The sequence below is a fragment of the Peromyscus leucopus genome, chromosome 8a, assembly GCF_004664715.2.
Source record: "Peromyscus leucopus breed LL Stock chromosome 8a, UCI_PerLeu_2.1, whole genome shotgun sequence".
Taxonomy (NCBI): Eukaryota; Metazoa; Chordata; class Mammalia; order Rodentia; family Cricetidae; genus Peromyscus; species Peromyscus leucopus.
This window is the reverse complement of record NC_051085.1, coordinates 5,122,115-5,146,348: the sequence shown is the minus strand read 5'-3', so window position 1 is coordinate 5,146,348 and position 24,234 is coordinate 5,122,115. Positions and strand designations below refer to the sequence as shown.

Below are 24,234 nucleotides of genomic sequence, written 5' to 3'. Positions count from 1 at the left end.
CTGGCCAATCAGCGAGCTCCGTCAGTTAGAGACGCTGTCCCAAAATAAGGTGGAGCAATAGAGGAAGACACTTCATGTCAACCTCTGGCCTCCACGTGTACACCCATGGCGCGTGCCCACATCGACCAGCCCTCCACACACAAGCCCCTGACTCCATTAATACTGGAGTCCTGTCAGCCCTGTGTGGGCTCGTAAGCATGGAGAAGCTGCAGAGTCAGTCATATCAACACTACCCCCACACTGTCACTGTGCCTCTGGCAGGGTGGCCTTCTGTAAACATCTCTGCCTTTAATGTGTCCGACTCTCTCAGGCCCAAGATGACAAGGAGCTGACATTTCCAAGTATGTGGGGACCTCACAGTCCTTTCTCCTAGAGATTCCAACTCGGGCTTTCTCTTGACTGTCACCATGAGGCTTCTGCTAGTAGTAAATTTCATATTCATATTTATTATAGCTATGCACAACTTCTGTCTGAATCTTAAGACTGATATAATATTTTCATTGTCTTAGCCAGGGGCTGGCACAATATAGTCAGAAAGCTAAATCCAACCTTAGGCCTATTTTTTGTATGCCTCCTGGGCTAAGAATGGCCTTTATATTTTAAAAGCATTTAAAAATGTTTATTATTTATTTGTATGTGTATGTGTGTATGTGTGTGTGTGTGTGTGTGTGTGTGTGTGGTATATGTATGTGTATGTGAGTGTAAGTGTATGTACGAGCATGTGTGTGTGTGTGTGTGTGTGTGTGTGTGTGTGTGTGTGTGTGTGTGTGTAGTATATGTGTATATGTTCATATGTGTGCAGGTACAAATGCTCCTGTGAATGTATGTGTGCAGGTAGTGGCCAGGGATCAAAATTGAGGGTCTTCCTCTCCCCCCTATTTTTTGAGACAGGGTCTCTCATAGAATCTTGAGCTAGACTGGCTCCCAGGAGCTGCCTGTCTCTGCCTCCACCTGCCTCTTCCAGAGCTGGGTTACAAATGCATGTTATCATGCCCAGCTGTTTGCATGGGAGACTGGGCTCTGAACTCGGGTCCTTGTGACTGGGCCTACTTTTACCTACTGAGCCATCTCCCCGGCCCCAGGTTTTATGTTTGTAATGGATTTTCAAGTTGTTTTATTTTTATGAGAACGGTTGCGTGCCTGCACGTATGTCTATGTAGCACTGGTGTGTCCGGTGCCTGTGCAGGCCAGAAGAGGCCATCAAGTCCCCTGGAACTGGAGCTACAGGTGCCAGTGGCCCTGTCGGTACTGGGAATTGAACCTGGGTCTTTAGAAGAACAGCCAGTGTTCCTAACAGCTGAGCCATCTCTCCAGCCTCCAAAACAACACAAAACAGAATCTCTAGATCATGTGTGGCCCCCACGTTGTTCACTATTTCGTCCATCACTGGAAGTTCGCTAAGTGAACTTTCTGCCTCAGTGCCATGTAGGAGCATTGCCACAACCAGCCTGCGCTGGAATATGACACCCTGTCTATAGAACAAACAAAGAAAACAATTCAAGACAGAGAGGAGTTGTAAGCTTCCTAACCTTAAAGGAGAAGGAGAAAAGTCAGAAAAGTTTCCTGGTCCTAGCCAGGCGGTGGTGATGCATATCTTTAATCCTAGCACCTGGGAGGCAGAAGCAGGCGGATCTCTGTGAGTTCAAGGCCAGCCTGGTCTACAGTGCAAGTTCCAGGACAGCCAGGACTATTACACAGAGAAACCGTGTCTCAAAAAACCAAACAAAGATTCATGATCCTTTTCCTGGCGCATAGATAACTTGTCTGTAACCATGGAAACTGGTCGTATATAGAAAAGGCAGAGAGGAGCCTGTGCCGGTGGCAGGATGACAGGGCAGCCTTCCCTGCCAGTCTTTTCTTTGTCTGCAGCTGCTCCCACGGCTGAGGAACCTAGGCTGTCAGACATGAGTTTGGAAAGCACTGTTCTGATAGAGTCTCAATGATCTGCTGGGATCATTGGTGGCTAGAGCACTGAGTGTAATGGACTTCTCTGAAAGTCCGCCTGGGCCTGCGGTTCCTTGGCATTTTCCCCTAAGCACAATAAGCATTTCCTGTTTTTACACTATTTAGCAAACTGGTTTTGTTGGGAATGAAAAGCTACAGCAAAAAGTAAGCTGTGTTTATACCATTGGCAGCACAGGTTAGAAGAGAAACCTGGTGCCTCCACTGTCCAGTAGGCAGCTGCTGGTAAGAATGACTGCACTGGGGAAATAGTGATTTACATTTGCTTATGTTTGCACTTTAGCCTCCGATTGAAACAGACCACCACGGACATCACTCGTAAAGTAACACACATTGATTATTTTATACCATGGAAAGTCAGTGGTCTACACTGGTCTGGCAGATCTGTGTTCCTCCTGGAAGCCAGAAGCTGTTTGCTTGCCTGCCCTCTCCAGTGTTCAGCAGCCACAGGCATTCTTAGACCCGCCTTTCTCTTCTAAGGATCCCAAGATTCTACTTGGTTGACCCAAGGTGGTCTGCTTTGGGCCCCTTTAACCTAATCACATCTGCAGAGCCTTTGCCACTTACTGTCACAGGCTTGGGGAGTTGGGGTGTGAATGTTTTGGGTAGGGCCAGTATTCTGACTGATCTAATGCACAAGGATCTTGGGCTGTTGGTTGTTCTTGAAGAAGGAAACTAGATGACTGGAGACCAAGTATGGAAGGAAGAGGTTTTATTTCCTTATCATTTTTATTATTGTTATTTTTTTTAATACCTGCTAGCCTTGAGCTCCTAGGCTCAAGTGATCCTTTTATTTCAACCCCATAAGTGGCTGGGCTAACAGGCATGTGTCACCTACCCAGTTCCTATTGATTGATTGATTGAGACGAGGTCTTGATATGTAGCCCTGGCTGGCCTAGAACTCTCTATGTAGACCAGGTTAGGTTGGGTACGCGGTCACAATTCAGCAGAGCACGGATCTCTATGAGTAGCCCTGTACCAATGAGTTCCAAAAGCACAAGAAAACCTGTCTCGAAAAACCAAAAACAAAACAGCAACAAAAAAAAAAGGCCTGTACCATACCCAGCCCCTTTTAACCATTTTGCATATACTTATTTGTGTAATATATTCTTTACACAATATTTTATTTGCTTTTGGTTTTTGAGACAGGGTCTCTCAATGTAGTCCTGACTTTCCTGGAACTCACTATGTAGATCTGGCTGGCATCAAACTCACAGAGATTCAGCTTCCTGGGTGCTAGGATTAAAGGTGTGCACCACCATGCCTGGCTTTTTCATGGATTTAAAGTCCTTTGATGTCATGTACTTAAGGCTCACAGGTCTCTTTAGAATTCCAGTTGACCATTCAAGCTGGTTGAGCATCAATGCAGTCTTCCCAGAATTTGCTATTTCTTTATTTTCATTGCCATCAGAAGAGCTCCTATGAACTTGAGTTCAGTCTGAACATCCACTGAGGACTCCCTAGTGCTCTGTTTCATATGTCTGCTGTGAATAGTTACCTCCTCATCAGTATTGTCCACCAGAGCTTTCTGGCAGTGGTAGAAATGGCTGTCCACGTGGTCAGTAGGCAGCCACTAAACCATTTGTGACTGTTGAGTATTAGAAATGTGGCTAGTGTAACTGGGAGACTGGCTTTTCCATTTTGGCTACTCACTTGATTAAATTTTAAGTAGTCACATGTATTTAGAGGCCAATGTATTAGATGTACCGCTTTGAAAGGGAATACATTGAGTTTTGAGGTAGATGATTTCCAGCTCCTCTTGGATGGCCAAGCTTCAAGCTTCATACTGCAGCCGGATCCTGTTCCACAGGAAGGACATGACAGTTTGAGACTGGATCATAAGGACCATCAGAAGAGGGTTAGCTTGCCAGGTACTCCAGCCTTGATGCTTCTGAATTCCTTTTGTTTTTTTTCCTTTCTGTTTTGTTTTGAAACAAGGTTCTAGGCCTTGCTGTAGCCCAGGCTGGCCTTGAATTCATAGTGCTTCCATATCTAGCCCCTGGCTCTGGGGTCACATGTGTGACCATCATGCCTGGCTTTTCTGATTTTGTTTTTCTAAGTTCCTGAGGTTGTTTCCATGAGAATGATAGCGAGTTCCTCCACTCCCCTGCTGGAAAGGAGTGCTTCCTGGAATCTCTCCTGGTGGGTACGTTTACTCTCTCAGAATATACCTTCTTCTACCATCCTCCTCCTTTCCCAGGAAGGGCCCAAGACAGAGCAAACTAGAACAAAATTCACCTCCTCCTTTGACTGTTCTTAGTTCTTCCTCCCTTACATTGACAGGTCTAACAGAAACTGGGGAGTAACTCCCAGAGATGGCTCTGGGACTGTGGTCCTGGTGCCTATTAGCAGGGTGTGGACTTGAACTTAGACCAGGAGCACTTGAGTCTGCCATCTGTTGGTCCATCCTGGTGTACCTCACCTTCTGAAACCTGCAGCTTCTATGCCCGGGGGATGTTCCTGGACAGGATGAGGGTGAGGAGCTTAGGGGAACGTGGACAGCCTGACTCCCAAACCACCTTCATCTCATTTGGCAGCAGAATCAAGGATCCCAGGTTCTCACTTTGGCTGTGCTCCCGAGAGCTCTGGCTTTGCATGGACCACTCAACTGCTGTGTTTCAGCTTCCTGTTCTGTTCAGCAGGTTAGCTCAGACGCTCGTCCCCTCACAGGCTTGCCCAGCGGCTGGTAACCAGCAGTGCTGTTGTAAGGTCGGTCATACTTAGGAAGGGCGATGCTCCTGTTGTCCCTGTGTTAAAGAAGGGATGCCAGGCAGCAAGAGCCCAGTCCTGTTTAGGGAAGGGAAGGCACACTCAGGAGACCCCACACTGGGCCCCCACACTGAAGAAGGGCTGCTGCTGTGGGTGTTTCCTGGCGGACCACCTGTGAGCCCCGGGTGTCTGTGCGGCGGGAAGTGTGGCTTTGCGCCTGCTGCTTTATAACAGGGCTCCCCATGCCAAGTGGACTACAGCAGTGTCATCACATAGTGTCCCCCTTCACTGTGAGTTTAACTCTGATCCCCTGTCTTTAACAGACACGCATTCTCGGGCCAGTGTGAGGCTGTGCACAGACCCTGTCTCATTCTCCAGTTAATCTCCCGTGCTGTCATTGTCACAGAGGCAGCGACGGTGGCATTTGCCTGACTGTAATTTGAAAGCCACCCCACCCCACCCCCACCCCTTTTTTTTTCATTGTCACTTACAGGAATTGCTGAATGACTCATTATGCCACAGTCAGCCCTCTTGGGCTCTCTGTCACAAAGGGCCTGCCCGGTCAGATTAAAGTGTGCAGCCACTGTAGTGGCCCAGTCAGCAGGTCAGCTCCTGTGGCTCCGTAGAGCGCTCTGAAGTGAGCTGGCATGGTGGCCCAGGCGGCAGCGGCGGTTCTGGAGTGGAGTCTGTTCTGTGTACCTGGGCTAGGCTAGTGCTTTGCAGGGAGAGGCCTAGTGAGCTTGGGAGAATGAGAGAATGTGTGGATGGCATTTGAGAGTAAACAAAAGGGCGCCCGGAGTCCCTTGGGAAGGTGCGCACGCCTCTCTGGAACTCCGAACTGTTCTGTCCCCACCCCAGAGTCTGATTCCACTGTACCTAGAGGCACTGGCGAACGTGTTTGAAGTATGTGTGGGGGTCATTCATTTACCAGTTAGATGGCATTCGGTAAACAATGTCCTGGAGCGCTAAGGAGAGTGAGTGGTGGATTTGGGTTTCGTGTGGAACATGAAACAGCCAAGTGTCTTCTTTCTCACCAGAGAAGGCAGCCCAGGTCAGCTCTTAATGTGTTCCTGCAGTGTTGTGGAAGGTCTGAGGTCCTACTCAGTGTGCTGGGACTATGGGTCAGTGACACCCTCCATAGGCCATGTACCACAACATCTGTCAGCCCTGGGGCTGGAATCCTCAGCTGACGCATGGCAGGCAGGCCAGGATTCAGGCTGTGCTAACTCGTAGTCTGCATCCACCTTTCCCTTCCTTCCTGGTGGAGATTAAAGAGCAGACGGTAATGACGGGCTGACTCTGTGCAGTGCTGAGCAGCGGCAGTGGCCTCAGTTGAGTCCTGCCATGCCTTTCAGCAATGGTGTGACACTCAGGCACATTAACTCAGCTCAGTGCCCCAAACTTTTATAAGATGGGAGTGGCCCCTACCCCGAAGGTGTGTAACTTGGGGAATCCTCCAGCGTGAGAGCACTTCCTGCTCTTACTGGGATTCTGAGCTTGCCATGATTGGTGGATGCAGAAGAATCGTCAGCTCTTGGGAGGAGGAGCGTGTGGTGCCTGAGAAGCCCTGAAAGTCACATCAGAGGAAATGGCGTCAGATGCATCCAAATATCATAAAACATATCTTCTTCCTCTTGTCAAAGGAAAAGGGTCATTTAGCCTGTGAGTCAGCATGTGCCTTGTAGCAGCTGATCCTTTCCAGTGGAGCTGTGAGAAGCCGTCCAGTGAGCCATCTGTGGACACTGACTATTCCTGCTAGACATTTGGAAGGGAGAGTTCAGGTGGACTTCTGCATGGAGAGAGAATGTTGCCTGGGGCCTGCTTTCAGGGGGTTTCTGTCAGTACTGATGCACTGTAAAGGTGGCCAGCTGTGGTCAGACCCCACCGAGCTGACTGAGCTGGCGGTTCCTCAGTCTGCACAGTGTAAATGCTGTGGTGCTGTTGAGTGGAACTCCGGAGGCCAGAGAGCTCACCGAGGACTCCTGCTTCCTGCCTCAGGGCTTTTCACTTTAGTGCCTTAATGAGGCACCCACCGCATGTTGGTATTATAGATATATAGTCCATACACAGATACTTTCTGCTCTGGTTAAATACATGTGCAGATATTAACTAGAAAACAAGTCAACTTTGCTCGTGTGCACTCCTGTGAGAGGAACACAGGTAGATACAGCAAAGGCCTGGCTACTTTGCTACCCTTTGCAGCTTCCTGTGCAGTTAGGAACTCGACAGAGACTTGTACTCCGCTGTAGTAAGTGCAGGCTTTGAGGAGGGCTCAGTGGTTTCTAGAGCAGCTCAGAAGAACGCTGCAGGTGGGGGACAGAAAGTGCAGTGTGGCCAGGGATGCAGGATTGCAGATGTGAGGCCAGCAGAGATAATAGCATACAGTGCTAGAAAATGACAGGGAGGCCGGTTGCAGGAGGGGGGTGCGGGGGGGGGGGGGGGACTCAGTGTAATAGCATTGCAGAGCGAACCCAAGCCAGCCCTGATGACCAGACCCAGGGTAGAAGGCACAGAAGGAGAGAACTGACTCCCAAAAGTGGTCCTCTGATTTCTACATGCACCAGACAGTACATGTGTCTATATCCCCCCACCCTCCCCACACACACCCCCATACCACACACACACCACACACCCATACCACACACATCACACCACACACATCACACCACACATATCACACCGCACACCAATACCACACCCATAACATACACACATCACACCACACACAACCATACACGTTATACTACACCTACACCAGACATATGGAACCACTTACACACACACAACCATATTCATCATACTACACCTACACCAGACATACAGAACCACACACACACACAAAAGTAAATAAAATAGAATTTTCAAAAAATGAAAATGACAAGCAGCATGAAGTCTGAGGTTTGGATGTGGTGTGTCTTGGAATGTCAGGTCTGGAAGTGATAAGTAATGTCGTTCTGTATGTGTTGCTCTGATTGGTTGATAAATAAAGCTGTTTGGCCAATGGTGAAGCAAAATAAGGCTAGGCAGGACATTCTAACTGGGGGGGGGGGGGAGAAGAAAGGAGAGCAGATGAGATGCTGCCAGCAAGATGTAAAGATACCAGTAAGCCATGAGCCATGTAGCAAAGTATAGATTTCTAGAAATGGGTTAATTTAGGATGTAAGAGCTAGGTAGCAAGCAGCCTGAGACATTAGGCCATGCAGTTCATAATATAAGCCTCTGTGTGCTTATTTGGGGGATGAGAGTGGTAGAGATTTGTTCTGACCGCCGGCCAGCCAGGACACAGGAGAACTTCCCACTACATGGGAGCTCTTGCAGGGTTCTGAGTAGGGGTGACACATTGCTGGGAATGGGAGCAAGATGGAGTAAAGGTGAAATGGAGGGTAAACCTGGAGAGCTGAGATGAATGAGGAGGAGGAGAGGGCCTGGAGCCCTGGACTAAGCACATGGCAGGGCAGGCATTGAGGGATATCTACAGACACTCTGCCTCGGAAAGGATAGGTTTCCTATCAACCCGTTCGTCTCTTCTGTGTCTTGTAGATTCGGCCAGTGATTGAACAGACCTTCCCCTTTTCTGAAGTCCCAGAAGCCTTCCTGAAGGTGGAAAGAGGCCACGCCCGAGGAAAGACTGTGGTCAACGTCATTTAAATAAAGATGCCCTGCCACGGGTTATGGCTTTCCTGTCTGAGTGCCTGTGATCCAGACATCTACCCTCAATAGGTGCCATGAAACGTAAATCTGACTTGGGAAGTACGCTTGTAAACGTGAAGGTGACCGGTGAGATAGCTCAGCAGACAGAGGTGCTGGCAGCGTGAGCCATGGCTGCCTGAGTGCAGACCTGAGCCCACGTGACGGAGGGGGTGAGAACTGACTCACGGAATGGTTCTCCAAGTTCTCCCCCATGCATATACCTCCACAGTGATAAAGGAAATTACTAATGTCATGATCTTTTTTAATGTTGTGGGGGGCGGGCACATGTGCCAGGGTGCACTTGTGGATATCACAGGGACTGTTCAGTGCTCGGTTCTTTCCTCCTGCCATGTAAGTTCTGGGTAGAGCGCAAGTCCTTAGGCTTGGCGGCAGGTTCCTTTACCCGCTGAGTCATGTCACTGGCTCAATTAAAAAAAAAATTTAAGTATGTATTTTAAGAAATACTTTTTATAGCGGGGCAGTGGTGGTGCCTGCCTTTAATCCCAGCACTTAAGAGGCAGAGGCAGGTGGATCGCTGTGAGTTTGAGGCCAGTCTGGTCTACAGAGTGAGTTCCAAGAGAAACTCCATCTCAAAGACTTTTAAAATTAATTAACATACAGAATAGTTTCTTCATGGAATTTCTGTATCAGCTTCTGCACTTGCCTGCAGTCAGGAGTACATATAGTTTTGTTTTTAATATTTTTATTTTGTCATGTGTATGGGTGTTTTGCCTACATGTATGTGCACCACATGGCATACCTTGTACCTGTGGATGCCAGAAGTGGGTGTCTGATCCCCTGGAACTGGAATTGACAGGTGATTGTGAGCTGCCATGTGGGTGCTAGGAATCGAACCCTGGTCCTCAGGAAGAACAGTCAGTGCTCTTAACCACTGAGCCATCTCTCCAGCCTCTATGTGGTGTTTTTGTTTTCTTAAGCTGCTCTTCACCCAGCTTTGCAGATTCCTGTGGCCGCCTTGCAGCTCAAACCCCATCATCTTACCTTAATGTGAGATTCTAAAATGTGTGGTGTATAGATGGATGTTAGTGTGAAGAACTTAACATTAGTTCCTTCTGAAATTCAGCAGTGATTATTTTCCTACCTGGATGCTATAGGTTGGGTTGGAAACATCTCCAAAGACCCATGTGTGCACCATACACATGCAACAATGTTGGGGAGTGGTGCCCTTTAAGAGTTAGGACCCAGTGGGAGGAAGTGGAGAGGAGCCGTTGGAGGAGACAGCAGGGCCAGTTCTTCCTGCCTCTGTGTCCTCATCACCTGTAGGCAGGCCTGTGGAGCATTTTCTTGATTGGTGAGCGATGTGAATGGCCACACCCACTGTGGGAGGTGCCACCCCTGGGTTAGGTGGTCCTGGAGTATATAAGAAACCAAACTGAGCAAGCTAAGAGGGAGCAAGCCAGTGAGCAGCACTCCTCCAAGACCTCTGCTTGAGTTCCAGTCTCCAGGTTCCTGCCTGCCTTGAGTTCCTGCCTGCCCTGACTTCCTGCCATAATGGACTGCAATCTGAGAAGTGAAATAAATTTCCCCCATGCCCCAAGTTTGTTTTTGGTCCCTGTTTTATCATAGCAATGGAAACCTAGCTAAGACAGAAACTGGAACCAGGAATGGGTATTGTTTCTATGAGAGGCCTGACCAGGTTGTTTTGCAAGAATTGTGAAAGTGTTTAGACCTTTGGACTGGAAAAGCCACTGAGTACTTAAAGCTTAATGGGCTGTTCTGTGGAAGCTGGGAGAGTTACATGCCAAAAGAAAATCAAGATTGGCCTACAAAGTTCAGAGGAGGCAGACTACTGAAGCTCACAATTAGAGACTTGGACTTTTAGAAAGACAATTTAAAAAAAGAACTTGACTTTTATAAAGTGTTGAAAATTTTAAAGACTGGCACTTATAAAGTTACATTGTTTTATATTGTGATATTAATACTGACATGACATTTTGGGTACAAATGAGAAAGGAAAGATTACTGTGACTAGTGATGTGGCTGTGTGTCAAATTGAAAAGGGCTCAGTTGTGCTGGCTAGCTTTTGTCAACTTGATACAAGCTAGAGTTATCCGAGGAGAACCTCAGTTGAGAAAATGTCCCATCAGATTAGCCTGTGAGGGAGGCATTTTCTTGATAGAATTGATGTGAAAGCGCCCCGCCCATTGTGGGTGGGTCGTCCCTGGGTGGGTGGTCCATAAGAAAGCAACTGAGCCAGCCAGTGAGCAGCACCCTCCACAGGCTCTGCTTCAGTCCTACCCCGGGTTCCTGCCTGAGTTCCCTCCACAAAGGACTGTAACCTGTGAGGTGAACTAGACCGTTGCCTCCTGAGACTGTTTTCTGTTGGTGTCTGAACCGAGCAGCGCGAACCCGAGACTCTACCATTCTGTGCGCCTCACCGTGCCCTCAGCAGCAGCTGAGCTAACGTCAGATGAAACCAGCCACTGTCAGCCCTGCCCCCTTAGGCGTTACCCCGGTTATCTTGTCTCAGTGATGCAAAGCCGGGTTTCCTTATGCTTTCATTCGCCACTCACTGTCCTTAGCATATTCTTAAATGTGGGATTGCTTGGGTGTATATATAAAAAATTGCCTTTTAATACTGAAAGTTTCCTTTATTTTGACACTAGAAGCTCATGTAGCACAAGCTGGCCTTGAACTCCTAATCCTTCAGCCTCCAGCCGTAACGTGCTGGGATTAGGGGTATACACCACTGCACCTGGCTAAAGACTTTAAAGCCCCTAACATTTTGCGCGTAGGCCGGGCTCCTTTCAGCCATCTCATCCTGCTTCTCTGACGGCTTCTCCACAGACATTGCTACTGACCACTATTTTCCGACCTCACGTGCCTCACCAATAAGCTTGTCATTCTTGAATCTCCATTTGTTCAAGGTGTTTGCTGCTGTTTTACACTCAGCTTCATTACTGCACCTTAGATACTTGTTCCTAACCTTTCATGTACACAGACCCATTTAGAGAAAGTCTCCACCCCATGTATTCCTGTTAGATACCTGTTTAGTATTATGTTGATGTAGGGTTTCCTCTAAGGTCACTCTAGATTTCCCTCAGTACAAATTTGTGGACTTGTTTTACATGTATGAGTGTTCTGCCTGCATGTATGTAAGTGGACCATATGCATGCAGTGCCTGCAGAGGCCAGACGGGGCATCAGATCACTTGTATCTGGAGTTAGACTGTCTGCACAGCCATGTGGGTACCGGAAACTGAACCTGGGCCCTCTGTAAAAGCATCCAGCACTCTTAACTGCTGAGCCATCTCTCCAGTTCCTGCAAGAAAAGCAGGGTATGGTGGTACATGCCTTTTAATCTCAGCATTTGGGAGGCAGAGGCAGACAGATCTCTGTGAGTTTGAGGCCAGAGTGAGTTCCAGAATAGCCAGGGCTGCATAAAGACCCTGTCTCAAAAAGAAAAGAAAGAAAGATGCCAATGCCACTTGACTTGTCTATCTAGAAGTCTCAGTTCTTGTCCCAGAGAGCTTCAGGTGTCAGTGCATTAAATCTTTGAGTGCACATGTGAGCCCCTTAAAAAGTGCTCAAAAGGTGGCTAAAAAGTGCCTGCAGTTAGCATGCTGTGCCGCAGTCTGCCCACCGACTCTCGGCTGTGCTAGAGGACTGCTAAACTGATTCCAGCATTTCGTCACATGGTTAACAAGGAATAAGTTTATTCAAGAGATAAATCAAACAGGCTTTTGAGAGGACACCTTACCCCACCGCACTATAGCGACATACGCAGAGCCTACAGAGATGTACACATAAGAAGCCAGATGTGCTGGATGCTGTTGTGAATGCTGTTGAAGCTGCAGATAAACTCTTCTGAGGAGCACACTTGCCTGCCGTTGGCTCCAGAGAGGAAGCAGGCTTGAGCAGGTGGAACAGAAGTGGACTTGTTGAGCCTCTGACAGGAGCACCAGTGTTGTGATGAGGACAAAGTGAGGAGGAGGAGGAGGAGGATGTGTCCAAGGAAATGTCCGGCAGTTTTGCTCAAAAGGACAATGTGCTGTTTGAGCAGCAGAGTCTGGACCAGTATATCACAGCAGTTGTTCCCGACTGCCTGCGGAGGTCTGGGTCTCTGCCCTAACACTGCACAGAGCCCCTGGGTTCTCGCCCTCACTCGCTGGAAGTGGCTGTTAGCCCTGTCCCGGAGCTTCCCACATCTCTGCTTCCAGAAGGGAGGTCCCGGTGTCTTCAGATCCAAAGCAGTCCTCCTGCTGGTAGCCCTGGAGACACCAGGCTGAAAGGTCTAGGTTTAGCCAAAATTATAGAATATGGCTTCTGCATTATAGGTAGGTGACAAAGTAAGAGTTAATAAATTAGGCCATAATACTGTCCCAATAGCAGCTGTAAGGAGGGCATTAAACTATCTGTGACACTTGAGGGCAGCCCAAGGGTGAATTTAAAAAGTTCTGCTCGTGAGCTGACATCAACATGAAAATTTGCAAGTTTATTCGCTTTGAACATTAACTGAAAATAGTGTTTTTTTATTCTTGCTAAACTCCTTGAACATGTCTGAGTATAGGACTTTCCCACTCTGCCATTCAGCAGTAAACAGTTCTGGAAAACGTTAAGGCAGTGGATGCTCCAATGCTAAAAGTCTTGTGATGAACAAACATGGGCTTTTATGCTTCCAGTTAAGGCAATCTGTGTGTCCAGATCAGAGGTCTTGTCTCTGTCCCTGGAGATAAGTTACGATGTGGTCTTGATCTTTAAAATGTCTACACCCGGAAGCTGCTACAGGGGCAGCCTGTTTAAGGAGTTACTGAGAAATACAAGGCAAGAAATGAGAACAACAAACTATGGCTTCAACCAAAAATGTCTTTGAAAAGATAATTTCCCTGTCATGGCCTTCCGTCCACTTCCCACTTGGCTCCTCCATCAGCTCTGTGATTTTATTTTTCTTCAGTAAGGTGGCCAGAAATCCCCTGGAAACACGCCTCCTGCAGTCTTGGTTCAGGTTCATAGGACCATGGCTTCCCACACTTGTGTTAACTTCTCTGTGTTCACTGTGTTGAGGATGATGTGGTTTTGATCGTACTGCGCACCCCCTGAATGAAAGAAAAAAAAAAGTAAGAACTGTGCGGGGTGGGGGCGCGAAGGGGAAGTGTGTGTGGAGACATGGGAAGAGCAAAAGAGAACTGGAATAAAAGTGCTGTCGCTCTGGTACCCGGGGGCGAGGTCAACTTGCTGGGGTGTGTGGCTAAACTCCACCTGGGGACCAGCAACTCCACACAGCCCATCTTGCCTTCTGGCTCTCCCTTTTCTACCCAGCTCTCATAGGCCACTCTAGCTCCTATTACCCCATCTGAACTGGGGGCGTCAGGGAAAAGTCTAGAGAAAGGAAAAAGCAAAGATGCCGTAAGATGGCACTGGAGAGAACAGAGATATGAGATCCTAGTGAGCAGGCAGGCAGATGTGAGATCCTAGTGAGCAGGCAGGCAGATGTGAGATCCTAGTGAGCAGGCAGGCAGATGTGAGATCCTAGTGAGCAGGCAGGCAGATGTGAGATCCTAGTGAGCAGGCAGGCACACCTGGTGGCAATGCAAAGGAAGGCTGTGGGGAGGGAGGCAGGCGGAGGCAATGAGTTCTGCACGCATAATAAATAAAAACAGCTGTCACTAGGTTAAAGGTTTGAATGACACCCGGAAACATGCTCAGGACACAGAAGACTGCTGCGAACTTGGATGTACCAGGTAATGCCGAGTATCACTGCATGAGCCCTGTACTTCCCTCTCACCAGGATGTTTGGAGGGGCCTTTCCGGGGGTGCTTATTGAAAACGAGGGGTACTTTTAGTGTTAGAAGCAGCCGGTGCCCCCTTTCAAACAGCCGGGACTATCTGATTCCAAACTATCCAGTGTGGAATCGGCATCCTTTCTGGTACCTTATCTGCTTCAGCAGAAGCCTCTTCACCAAAGACCCCGTGGAAATGAAAACCTGCATTTGGATGCAGGGTGCAGCTGGTACTGAAATCATGTTTCATCCTCAGACCAAAGAAACGACATTCTTCTCTCCTTTAAATCATTTGACATCAAAAGGGTCCGAAAGAGAAGCTGGGGAAGGAACTCATCGCCTCACTCTTTAAGAAACCAGCTGGCTATCACTCGGCACCCACAGTGCTCCGGAACTAGGTGGGGTGCAGAGCACAGGGAAAGGAAAGACTTTTAAGCTTCCCATTTAGGCCAGGCAATTCCTGCACTCACCATCAAGACAGCACAGTTGTTGGCTGGAGAGATGGCTCAGCAGGTAAGAGCACTTCTTGTTACTGCAGAGGACCTAGGTTCGATTCCTAGCACCATCATGGCAGCTCAAAAACCACCCACAACTCCAGTTCCAGGGAATCCAATGACTTCTGACCTCGGAGGACACCAGGCACTCCCAAGGTACACAGGCATACATGATACTCATACACATTAATAAATCTAAAAAGAAGACTTAAAAAAAAAAACAAAAAAACAGAACCCAGGAGTTCAGAGAGTATTAAGGACACGGCGTCTTTTTTCTTTCTTTAGGATTCTGGTGCCTTAACAAACTTTATGTTTCCCCCAGTGCCGTTAGAATCACAAGACCGACAGAGTTCTTGGGAAATAATTTGATTAATTCTTTTTGCCTTTGAGAAGGATTTAAAACATGCTAGGGTTTTTTTTTCTTCTTCTAGAAAACATATTTCTATTTGAACGATGCAGACGTCAGCTGAAGAGTTAAATGGCTGTAAACCGAAGCACAGAGCCCTTCTTTGCCGTGTGTTTAGACACAGGCAGAAGATGGTACTTTCCCGAAGGCCAGGTCTCAGGTGTGCAGGGGACGTGAGCCAGGCCACCCCTGCCTGGTACTTCCGACATACCCATGTCACCTGTGACACGGTGACAAGCCCATCTCTCTGAGAAGGGTGCTACTGTCACAGCTGCATCTGAGTTCTTGGCACACAGGACCGAAGAGGAGTAATTTGACAGAAATTTGACATCCTAATTTAAGTCGCTGGCGTTTCCGCAAATGGCAGCTTATAGTGGAAAGATGCTGCTGGGTGCTTGTGACCTCCACTGGGCGGGGGCCTCGAGACTGCAGACTTAAGGCCAGCAAAAGGGACAAAGGCAAGACATCGCCTGGAGTCACCCCTTTTGTTGTGGTTCATTTTTAGTTTCTGTGTGGTACATAGTAGTTTGATTTGCCCGTTTAGTGCACAATCTTCCAGGCTTTTGATGTCTTGAAACCGAGTGTGGATCAGCTTCCACTGTTGTCACAGGATACCCGGTCTGGGATCATACTTCAGTGTTCACTAAAACAACTCGCTCCCCAAATACAAGGCCCAGAAGAAAGACTCCGTCTAGTGAGTCCTCTGTAGTTTTAGTCGGTAACAAAGGAAAACCGCAGAAGCGGGAAGAACCGTGTCTGCCTTTCTCTCACCAGGGTGCTGGCCATGCAGCCTGCTCCTGTGGCCAGGAGGTGGCGCCATGCTCCCACATTCTGAGAACGTTCAGGGGAACAAGAAAGTAACTACTGCATTGCTGCGGTAGACACTGAGAACCCACCAACCTCCGGGCCAGCACCTCACTCCAGAGGGTGGGACTGATACCTAGTGAACATCAGGGTAAAGCTGTAAAGAGGAGTCCCATAGAGAGAAGAGCCAGCCACTGTCTTCACTTTGGTACCCAGTGTCTAACACAGAGCCTGGCACACAATGAGGACTGCTAAATAAATAAAATACAATAAATACCCTAAGGACTACAGTGACCTTAACCCTGGGTGCTGATCCCATCGGTAAGAAGCACCAATGCTCAGCTGCATTGGGGAACTAAACACTGTGGTTTCCCCCCACCCCCAACATTTACTCAAATACCCCATCTTCCCAGTGCAGAGGTGCAGCTGGGGATTGAACCAAGCATTCTGTCACCCAGCTACAATCCCAGCCTCGCTAGTGGTTTTGAAACTGATCTTGTGCAGACAGCATGACCCTGGAAGAATAAAAAGGCCAGCCTGGGTCAGTGGTTCTCAGACGGTTCACACTTGGGAGTCATCTGTGAGATGGGCCTCCAGTCTGTCCACAGATGCGGTGTGGAGACATGCTATCTAGAGCTATTCATTTCTCAGACCCAAGGCTGCCCCTGTACTTTGTGACGTTCTTGGTTCCCGCACCGTCGGTAGTCACATTACTCAAGTTTGATGCTCTCTGCCTTCGCTCAGTCTAGCTGGTTTGCGTCTCTGAACACCACCCAGCTCCTCGGGTTCCTGTGTCTATTCTGACTGCTGAGTGGGCTGGCCACCCTACCTGCCTGGACTACCAGGACTGCAAAGTGCCTCTGCTCCCTGTACAGTTACAGACGCCCCTGGTGGTGTCCACGCCTTGTTTCCCATTCTCCAAAAGTGCCTTAAGAAGCAAGCTGTCGGGCTGGAGAGATGGTTCAGTGGTTAAGAGCATGGACTGCTCTTCCAAAGGTCCCAAGTTGAATTCCCAGCAACCACATGGTGGCTCACAACCATCTGTAATGGGATCTGATGTCCTCTTCTCACATGCAGACATACATCCAGACAGAGCACTCATCCCAAGAGCCAAGCTGTCACTGTTTCTTTGCCCTGTCTCACTCATTTTCAACAACAGCTTTGGCCCAGAGCCCTGATTAAAGTAAAAACTGAGCCAAATTCTGGCAGTTATTTAGAAGCATGGGTAGTAGTGGGGTCACAGGATCCCCAGTTCACTGCTCAGCCTTTCCTGATAGGGAATAGAGAGTGCAGTAACCACGGAAGACACCCAGGTGTGGCAGAGTATACACTTGTAATTCTAGAACTTGGGAAGCTGGGGTAGGTGGGCTGCCCAGAGATCAAGGGCAGCCTGGGCTACAGAGTGACCTCCTGTCTCAAAAATAAAAATAAAGTAACTACAATGAACAAATAAATTATAAATCATCCCAGTGCTGTGATTAAGCTTGCCTTAATATACTCAAAAACAGCAGCAGTGCCCGCTGCCTGAGCTCCCGTATATCAGTTAGGTTGGTTTTATTGACTGTGTTTTAAAAATCACCACCAATGGTACTGTGATTCGCAAACCATCACCATCAGCAACACCTAGGAACTTGTTAGACAAGCACACGTGAAGGCCCTGCCTTCAGACCTCCTGAATCAGGCACTCTACGGATGATGCCAGTAGTCTGTGTTTTAACACTCCTACCCTGGATGACCATGGGCCCAACTCTTTCTTCCCAAGAAGATTAGCTTCGATGAAATCCTCCAGGCTGTCTGGGATGGTTATTTTGGTTGTCAACTTGGCTACATCTGGAATTAACTAAAACCCCAAATGGCTGGCCACACCTGCAGGATTTTTGCTTCATTAAATAATTTGAAGTGGGAAGATCCACTTCTAATCCATATCTTTGCGGTTGGAAGACACACCTTTAATCCAGAGGTTGGACGACCCACCTATAATCTGGGCTGGACCTTCTGCTGGAAGCCTATATAACAGCAGTTCTCAACCTGTGGGTCTCAACCCTTTTGGGGGGTCGAACATCCTTTCTACAGGGTACATCACAATTCATAACAGTAGCAAAATTTCAGTTATGAAGGAGCAACACAATAATTTTATGGTTAGGGCTCACTACAACATGAGGAGCTGTATTAAAGGGTCACAGCATTAGGAAGGTGTGAACCACTGCTATATAAGGACATGGAAGAAGGAAGCCTCCCTCTCTGCCCGCTTGCCCTTGCCCTGGCTAGCAAGTTCATTCCTTTGCTGGCATTGGAGCCTACTTCTACAGAATCCCAGCGTACACTGAAGACCAGCTGAGACAGCCAGCCTTGAGGACTAAACAAATACTGGATTCTTGGACCTTCTGTTCATAATTGTTAGATTAGTTGACCACAGTCTGTAAGTCATTCTAATAAATACCCTTTCTCTATATATAGAAAGACTTATTCTATATGTTCTGTTACTCTAGAGAACCCTAATACCCTGTAATTCCTTCTAGAACTCCGTTTTTTGTTTGTTTTTTTCCAATGACAAGCTACCTTCATGTACATGAGAACCATCAACTCCACTGACCGAATAAAATCACAGCCTAGCACTGCTATATAAAAACAGGACTGGGTGTGATATAGCTCAGTGAGTACATGCTCAGCATGTGTTAGACCCTCGATTCAATTCCCAGAACAACAGCAACAACGAAAACCAGGCCCTGGCACCAGCGGCGTATTAGTGGCACACCAGCATGTTATAGCAGGCGTTTCCTTAACTAAAGAAGGGAGCATCACCATGGGGAACAAACGGTGCTTACCTTTCACATCCAAGACTAAATGTGGCTTCGACTTGCTGTAGATCCTGCCGTCCGACTTCATGCACCAGAACTGACTGTCGGCGTTTTGATCAAGGGCCAGTCCTAGTTTCGAGCCGGACGTTACGAGGCTGCCCACGATCGTCAGGCAGCAGTCTTCTGCTATCTGCTTAGGAAACAACAGTCTGTCTGAGGATGCACTGCAGTCGCGAAAACTGACGTCTACAACGATCGTAGTCCCTGGCTGCCTTTACTCCGCATGAGCCGCTGCAGCTTTAGCTGGAGTCGCTGAAGCCAAACAATCAGCCCTTTATCTCAGATGGCATGGGTGACGGGGAGTTCTCCATTCTCATGCACTCTAAGACTGCCCTTTGTAAGACTCTCCATGACTATTACGAGAAGCCTCGTGGAGGCTAAGTGGTTAACCCTGGTTGCTCTTTGGAAGGGCCAGGGTTTCATTCCCAGCACCCACAAGGTGGCTAACAACTGTCTGTAACTCCAATCTCAGGGGACCTGACACCCTCTTTGGACTCCACGGGCACCAGGCATACAGGTGATGCACAGACATACCTGCAGGCAAAACATCCATTCACTTAACCATTGAGAAGAAGAAAGAGAAGCCTTGGTGCAGCGAACGCCCACTGTGACGGCTCTACCCACCAACAGTGAGCGTGCTCTGAGGCCGCATCTGTAGCTCACATGTGTCTTGAGTTTCCAGCTCATGCTTGCTCCTCTCTGTAGCTGCGTTAGAGCAGTCACAGAATGCACCCCCACTCCCCTCCCTACCCCCCAAAAAACCCTGAAGTTACATTCAGTGGCTCCTTGTCTCTCATTCATGAGAAACATCTAAAATTTTCTAAATTGGCATGCTATTCAGATATAAAAAGTAGGAAAATGCAAACTCAGAAGAGGGTGCTTTAATGCAGAGATTTTCAAAGTCCCTCATGAAGTAACAAAGAGCACTGCTCACTGCTACACCATGCTACAGTGAAAGCTTATTAAAAGTGGGCTGTTCTGGGTACGGGACATGGCTCAGTGGGAGAGTTCACGGCTAACATGTATGAGGCCTTGGGTACAGCACACACACCATTGAAAGCATTGTGATCGTCTGTGATAGTTCCCTTTTTCTCCTTGGCCTGCTGAGATGAGGTATTAAACAACGCACTGAAATGTTAGACTTGCTGAGGGTCTCACTTTATCGCATTGAGATGATCCCAGGGCGGAAGTTCCCTTTGTTTCAGCTCCAGTCCTTCACCCCTGCTTCTCAACGCTGGTTTCTTCTGTGTGGCTAAGCAGTTCCCCTCTTACAAAAGCCTGATTCTCCCTCAGGCACAACAGACATAATAAACGGGCGTGCTCCTGCTGACTCACAGGCACCAAGTTTAAAGTATCAGGAGCAAACAGGCAAGCCCATAAAGTCAAGGGCTGAAGAAGGTGCCCGGAACAGTGCATGAGCTTGTCTCCTGGGCTCTGGCCATGGCTGTTAGATGTCTGCTGGAGCAGGGGGATGAGAACACCGCCGCCATTTTCCATGGACAGCTTCTGACCATTAGGAAATGGACAGAATGTGCAGCACACACGTGTCTCCACCCTCGCCCTGCTCTGCGAGTTCTCCAAACAGAATCTGTGGTTTCTGATGCTGTGCGGCTGCCTCTGGTTTATGGCTATGAGCAAACTAACACCATCACTCCCTGGCTGCTAGATTACCCTTCCCATTTTAACTTCCTGACCCTGACCCTGATTCTGTCACAGCTGGGAAGTATTTTCCCAGGGAAAACCTTCCTATTTATCTCTAAAAGGTCTTTGGTAATTGTCTGTGCAACCCTGAATGCTCACCCTGCATTTGATGCATTTTCCTTGTACAACCCTGAATACTCACCCTGCATTTGATGCATCCTTCTTGTGCAACCCCGAATGCTTACTCTGCATTTGATGCATCTTTCTTGTGCAACCCCAAATGCTCACCCTGCATTTGATGCATCCTTCCTGGTAGACCCAGATCTGATCATCAGCACCAACGTCTTCCATGACCTGGATCCTAAGAAGCTTCAGATCCTCTAGTTCCCATTGGTTGACATAAACAGCCCCGTTGCTTTGTTTCGAAGTCTGAAGTAAATTCGTTTCTGGAAGACAAAACCCCAGTGACAGTCACATACAGCTGGGCTGTCGGAAGAACTGAGACACACTGATGTTTGGAAGAGTCCAAAGTGAAGCCTATGGGTCCAGGAGGAGACCACACCCAAGGGTCACGTGCTAAGGGGTCATGTGTTAAGGGTCTTAGCACTCACTGTTCACCATGCTAAGAGTTTAAGGACATTTCAGAGTGACGGGGCCATGGAGTGTGCCTGTGGACAAGCAGAGCTGACACATGCGTATGTGCCATTGGGCTTGGCGGCATTTCTGAAATATCCATATCCTGGTGCCACAAACTGGATGCCCAAATACTGAGGGAAGAGGAGCCAATACCGAGTTTCCAATCAGAACTAAAAGGTTGAACTATATTTACAAAAATAGTTTTTGAGAAGCGTCTACTCACAGCATGGAGGGAAAATTCACGTACCTGAATGAAGGGCCGGAGCGAACCTATTTGGCGACAGCCACTGAACTCATACCAATTTGGCACTTCTGCAGGAGACAGTAGGAACTGCCGGCCTCGGTAGTTGCCATATTCATACGTAACCCATCTGGAAAGAGGACAAACCACTGTGGTGACAACGTCCTTTTGATGGTGGCCCTAACAGTTACATTTGTTTTCAGAATGCCACAAATTTATACTCTCTCTCTCTCTCTCTCTCTCTCTCTCTCCCTCCCTCCCTCCTCTCCTCTCTCCCTCTCCTCCTCCCTCTCTCCCTCTCTTCCTGCCGTTTTTTGTTTTTGAGATGGGATTTCTCTGTGTAGCCCTAGCTGTCCTGGAACTCAACAGATCCGACTGCCTCAGCCTCCCAAGTGTGGGGATTAAAGGCATACCCACCCCATCATGGCCAGCTAACACACTATCAATTCTGAGCTGAACTTTAAATACACATTGAAAGGCAAAATAAGCCTGTTCTAGAGCATTCAAAGTCATTTCTTGATAAATAGTGAATTTTTGGAGGATAAGGGATACTTAAGTATTTAAGTCAGAATCCATTCTGAGAGAGAAATAGGTACATTTTCCCCCTTCAATTAAGCAATGAAATAGTGATGCTCTCTTAGTGGGACTCTCCAGTCCTTTCTGAAAATTGTTCATAAAACATCTTCAGATCCTTATTGAATGGATCCTTATTGAAACAATTAACATTTACCAAGTTCTCATGTGTTCATGGGTGAGTGTAATGATTGGATAGAAATAAACCCTTCACAAGTGAAGGAAGAGGACCTAGGACATGAAGAATATATGAAACCATGATGGAACCTGTTATTGTGATGCTAATTTAAGATAAATTTTATAACAATTACAAAACATTTTCTTAAATAAGAGTAACCTTCCCCAAATCCCAAAAAACGTTAAGCTAGGTTCCTTCCACCCAGCTGCTGGATTGCACAGTTGAGAACCCTACAGAGTGAGCGCCCTGTGATCCTCCTCCTGTCCCACTGACCATCCGAGTTCTCTATTTTAAACCCCCAAACTCTAAAATGCTAACATTTCATCTATCTTACAAAATAGTCATTAAAACATACTGTAAAAACATTATGAGCTACAATCCTAATAATTTCTTAAATATTTTTAGTGAACACGGTACAACCATCTGCTCACATCAGCTGCTGTCCCTTCACTATCTAGGCATCATGGCATGGCTTACCTACTGTTTCAATAAAAGGAAAATATTTTCATAAACAAAAAGTATTGCATAGATATATATTTATTTATGCCCAATTCAGTTTCAGAATTATTCAGAGAATAAAACCAAAATTTTTCCAAGTTTAAAAAAATTGGCTGATGGGGGCTAGGCATGGTGATGTATACTTTTAATCCCAGCTATGGGAGACAGAAAGCAGGTGAATCTCTGTGAGTTTGATTGAGGCTAGCCTGATCTATACAGCAAGGTCCAGGCCAGCCAAGACCCCACAGAGAGATCCTGCCAAAAGTTTAAAAAAAAAAAAAAAAAAAAAAAAGAAGAAGAAGATTGGGTGGTGGTGTAACTTTTTAGTGTGTGTGTGTGTGTGTGTGTGTGTGTGTGTGTGTGTGTGTGTGTGTGTGTGTGATGGGCTGTGGACATGCAACAGCACATATGTGGAGGTCTGAAGACAACTTTGTATAGTCAGTTCTCTGTTCTAGGGACTAAACTCAGGTCACGAGGCCTGCACAGTGAGTGCCTTTTGTTCATGGAACCATCTTGCGACCCCTCCGCAGTTGACTTAGTAATTTATACAACATCTGCAACCAAGGAAAGGCTAGCCCTTCTCACTTGCTATAGAAAAGAATGCTCCATAAATTTGCTGAGTACTGTGTTGTCAAGCTTCCCCTGGGGATTTTGAGTACATAATCTAACCTTAGCAAAACAGTCTGTATATATGAATGAATGAATGGTGCTTTACACAGGCTTTACCGACCAAGAAAAGTATAGAATGGAAGTGTGTAATGTTAACCCACCAGGAAGTCAAGGACTATCTGTCAGTTCATTTAAGATAATGTAATGTGTATCTGAAGTTTCCCAGTGTCCCTTCTTGGCACATGTCATTCACATCATTCACTTAATGATGTCAATGATGACATCCAAAAAGTTTTCATTATGAGGAAATGGAGATGTATATACAGAATGACATGGTACATTTTGGGGGTATGTATATGTGTGTACTCATATGAATATGTGTATGTGTTGATGTACTTTTTAATGTGCTTCATAGGAAGAGCACATTTGTAAAAGCAGGAAAAGAGAAGTCTCCTGTTTCAGCAGATCAACAAGTAGGTAATTCACTCACATGCCACCAATGACCTGAACAGAGCGTATCTGAGTGTTGAATCCCATGGATCGGAGGTTGACTGTCTCAGCATTCAGTTCAATCTTTTTTCCTTTGAAGTTTTCTCTTTCAAAAAGAATAATTGTTGGTTCAGAAAATTCCTGTTTAGGGGGAAATTTGTTCATCTGTTAATAGTGCAGAGCTTTTGTAGATAACCTGAAGCTGATGAGACACCGTCTACTCTCAAGGCCAAGGCACAGGACCCAGCCAGGTTTACCTATTCTAGACTCAGCCAACCTGGACGTTTCTAGGTTGCAAAGTTAGAGAGGAAGGTAGGAAGCTTTTCTGACACATCTAACGGCAGGCTGAAATAGACCACAGTAGAGCTGGGGCCTGAAACAGCCCGTGCCTAGAGAAATGGCTGTATGCATGGAACACCAACCCTTTAATGAAAATTACTTTCAACTTGGAGTTTTTTAGATGGAAAGCCACAGACATGAACGGTGACTGGCCAGAAGGCTGTGGTAGTAGTAGCCTGGTGATATGATAACAAGGATTCTGTAAGCTCATGTTCCCAAACCCTCTTATAGGAGTTACAGTCAGGGGCCACAAAGACCACAGGCACAGATAGCAGGACCCAACTGATTTTCAGACAAGGAAAACTTCAAATTACAGACCCTCTGCCCTAGGCTCTAATGAAAATATTCCCAGGATCATAAATGACAC

At 47.3% G+C, this 24,234-nt stretch overlaps 2 protein-coding genes across 3 annotated transcripts in view; one reads left to right on the top strand and one right to left on the bottom strand.

Annotated features, from left to right (window-relative positions):
* The window catches only part of Rtn4ip1 (reticulon 4 interacting protein 1), a 44,650-nt gene extending 36,294 nt beyond the window's left edge, over nt 1-8,356 (top strand). For both annotated transcript variants that reach the window (XM_028894911.2, XM_028894912.2), the window contains exon 9: nt 8,212-8,356. In XM_028894911.2, the coding sequence (XP_028750744.1) occupies nt 8,212-8,319 (108 nt within the window). In that variant the 3' untranslated portion in view covers nt 8,320-8,356. The remainder of the gene's footprint in view (nt 1-8,211) is intronic.
* A 3,659-nt stretch (nt 8,357-12,015) lies between these two features.
* The window catches only part of Crybg1 (crystallin beta-gamma domain containing 1), a 189,229-nt gene continuing 177,010 nt past the window's right edge, over nt 12,016-24,234 (bottom strand). The window contains 6 exon segments of the mRNA XM_028894929.2: nt 12,016-13,417; nt 18,631-18,793; nt 20,593-20,687; nt 20,690-20,750; nt 21,188-21,311; nt 23,530-23,669. Of these exon segments, the coding sequence (XP_028750762.2) occupies nt 13,329-13,417; nt 18,631-18,793; nt 20,593-20,687; nt 20,690-20,750; nt 21,188-21,311; nt 23,530-23,669 (672 nt within the window). The 3' untranslated portion in view covers nt 12,016-13,328.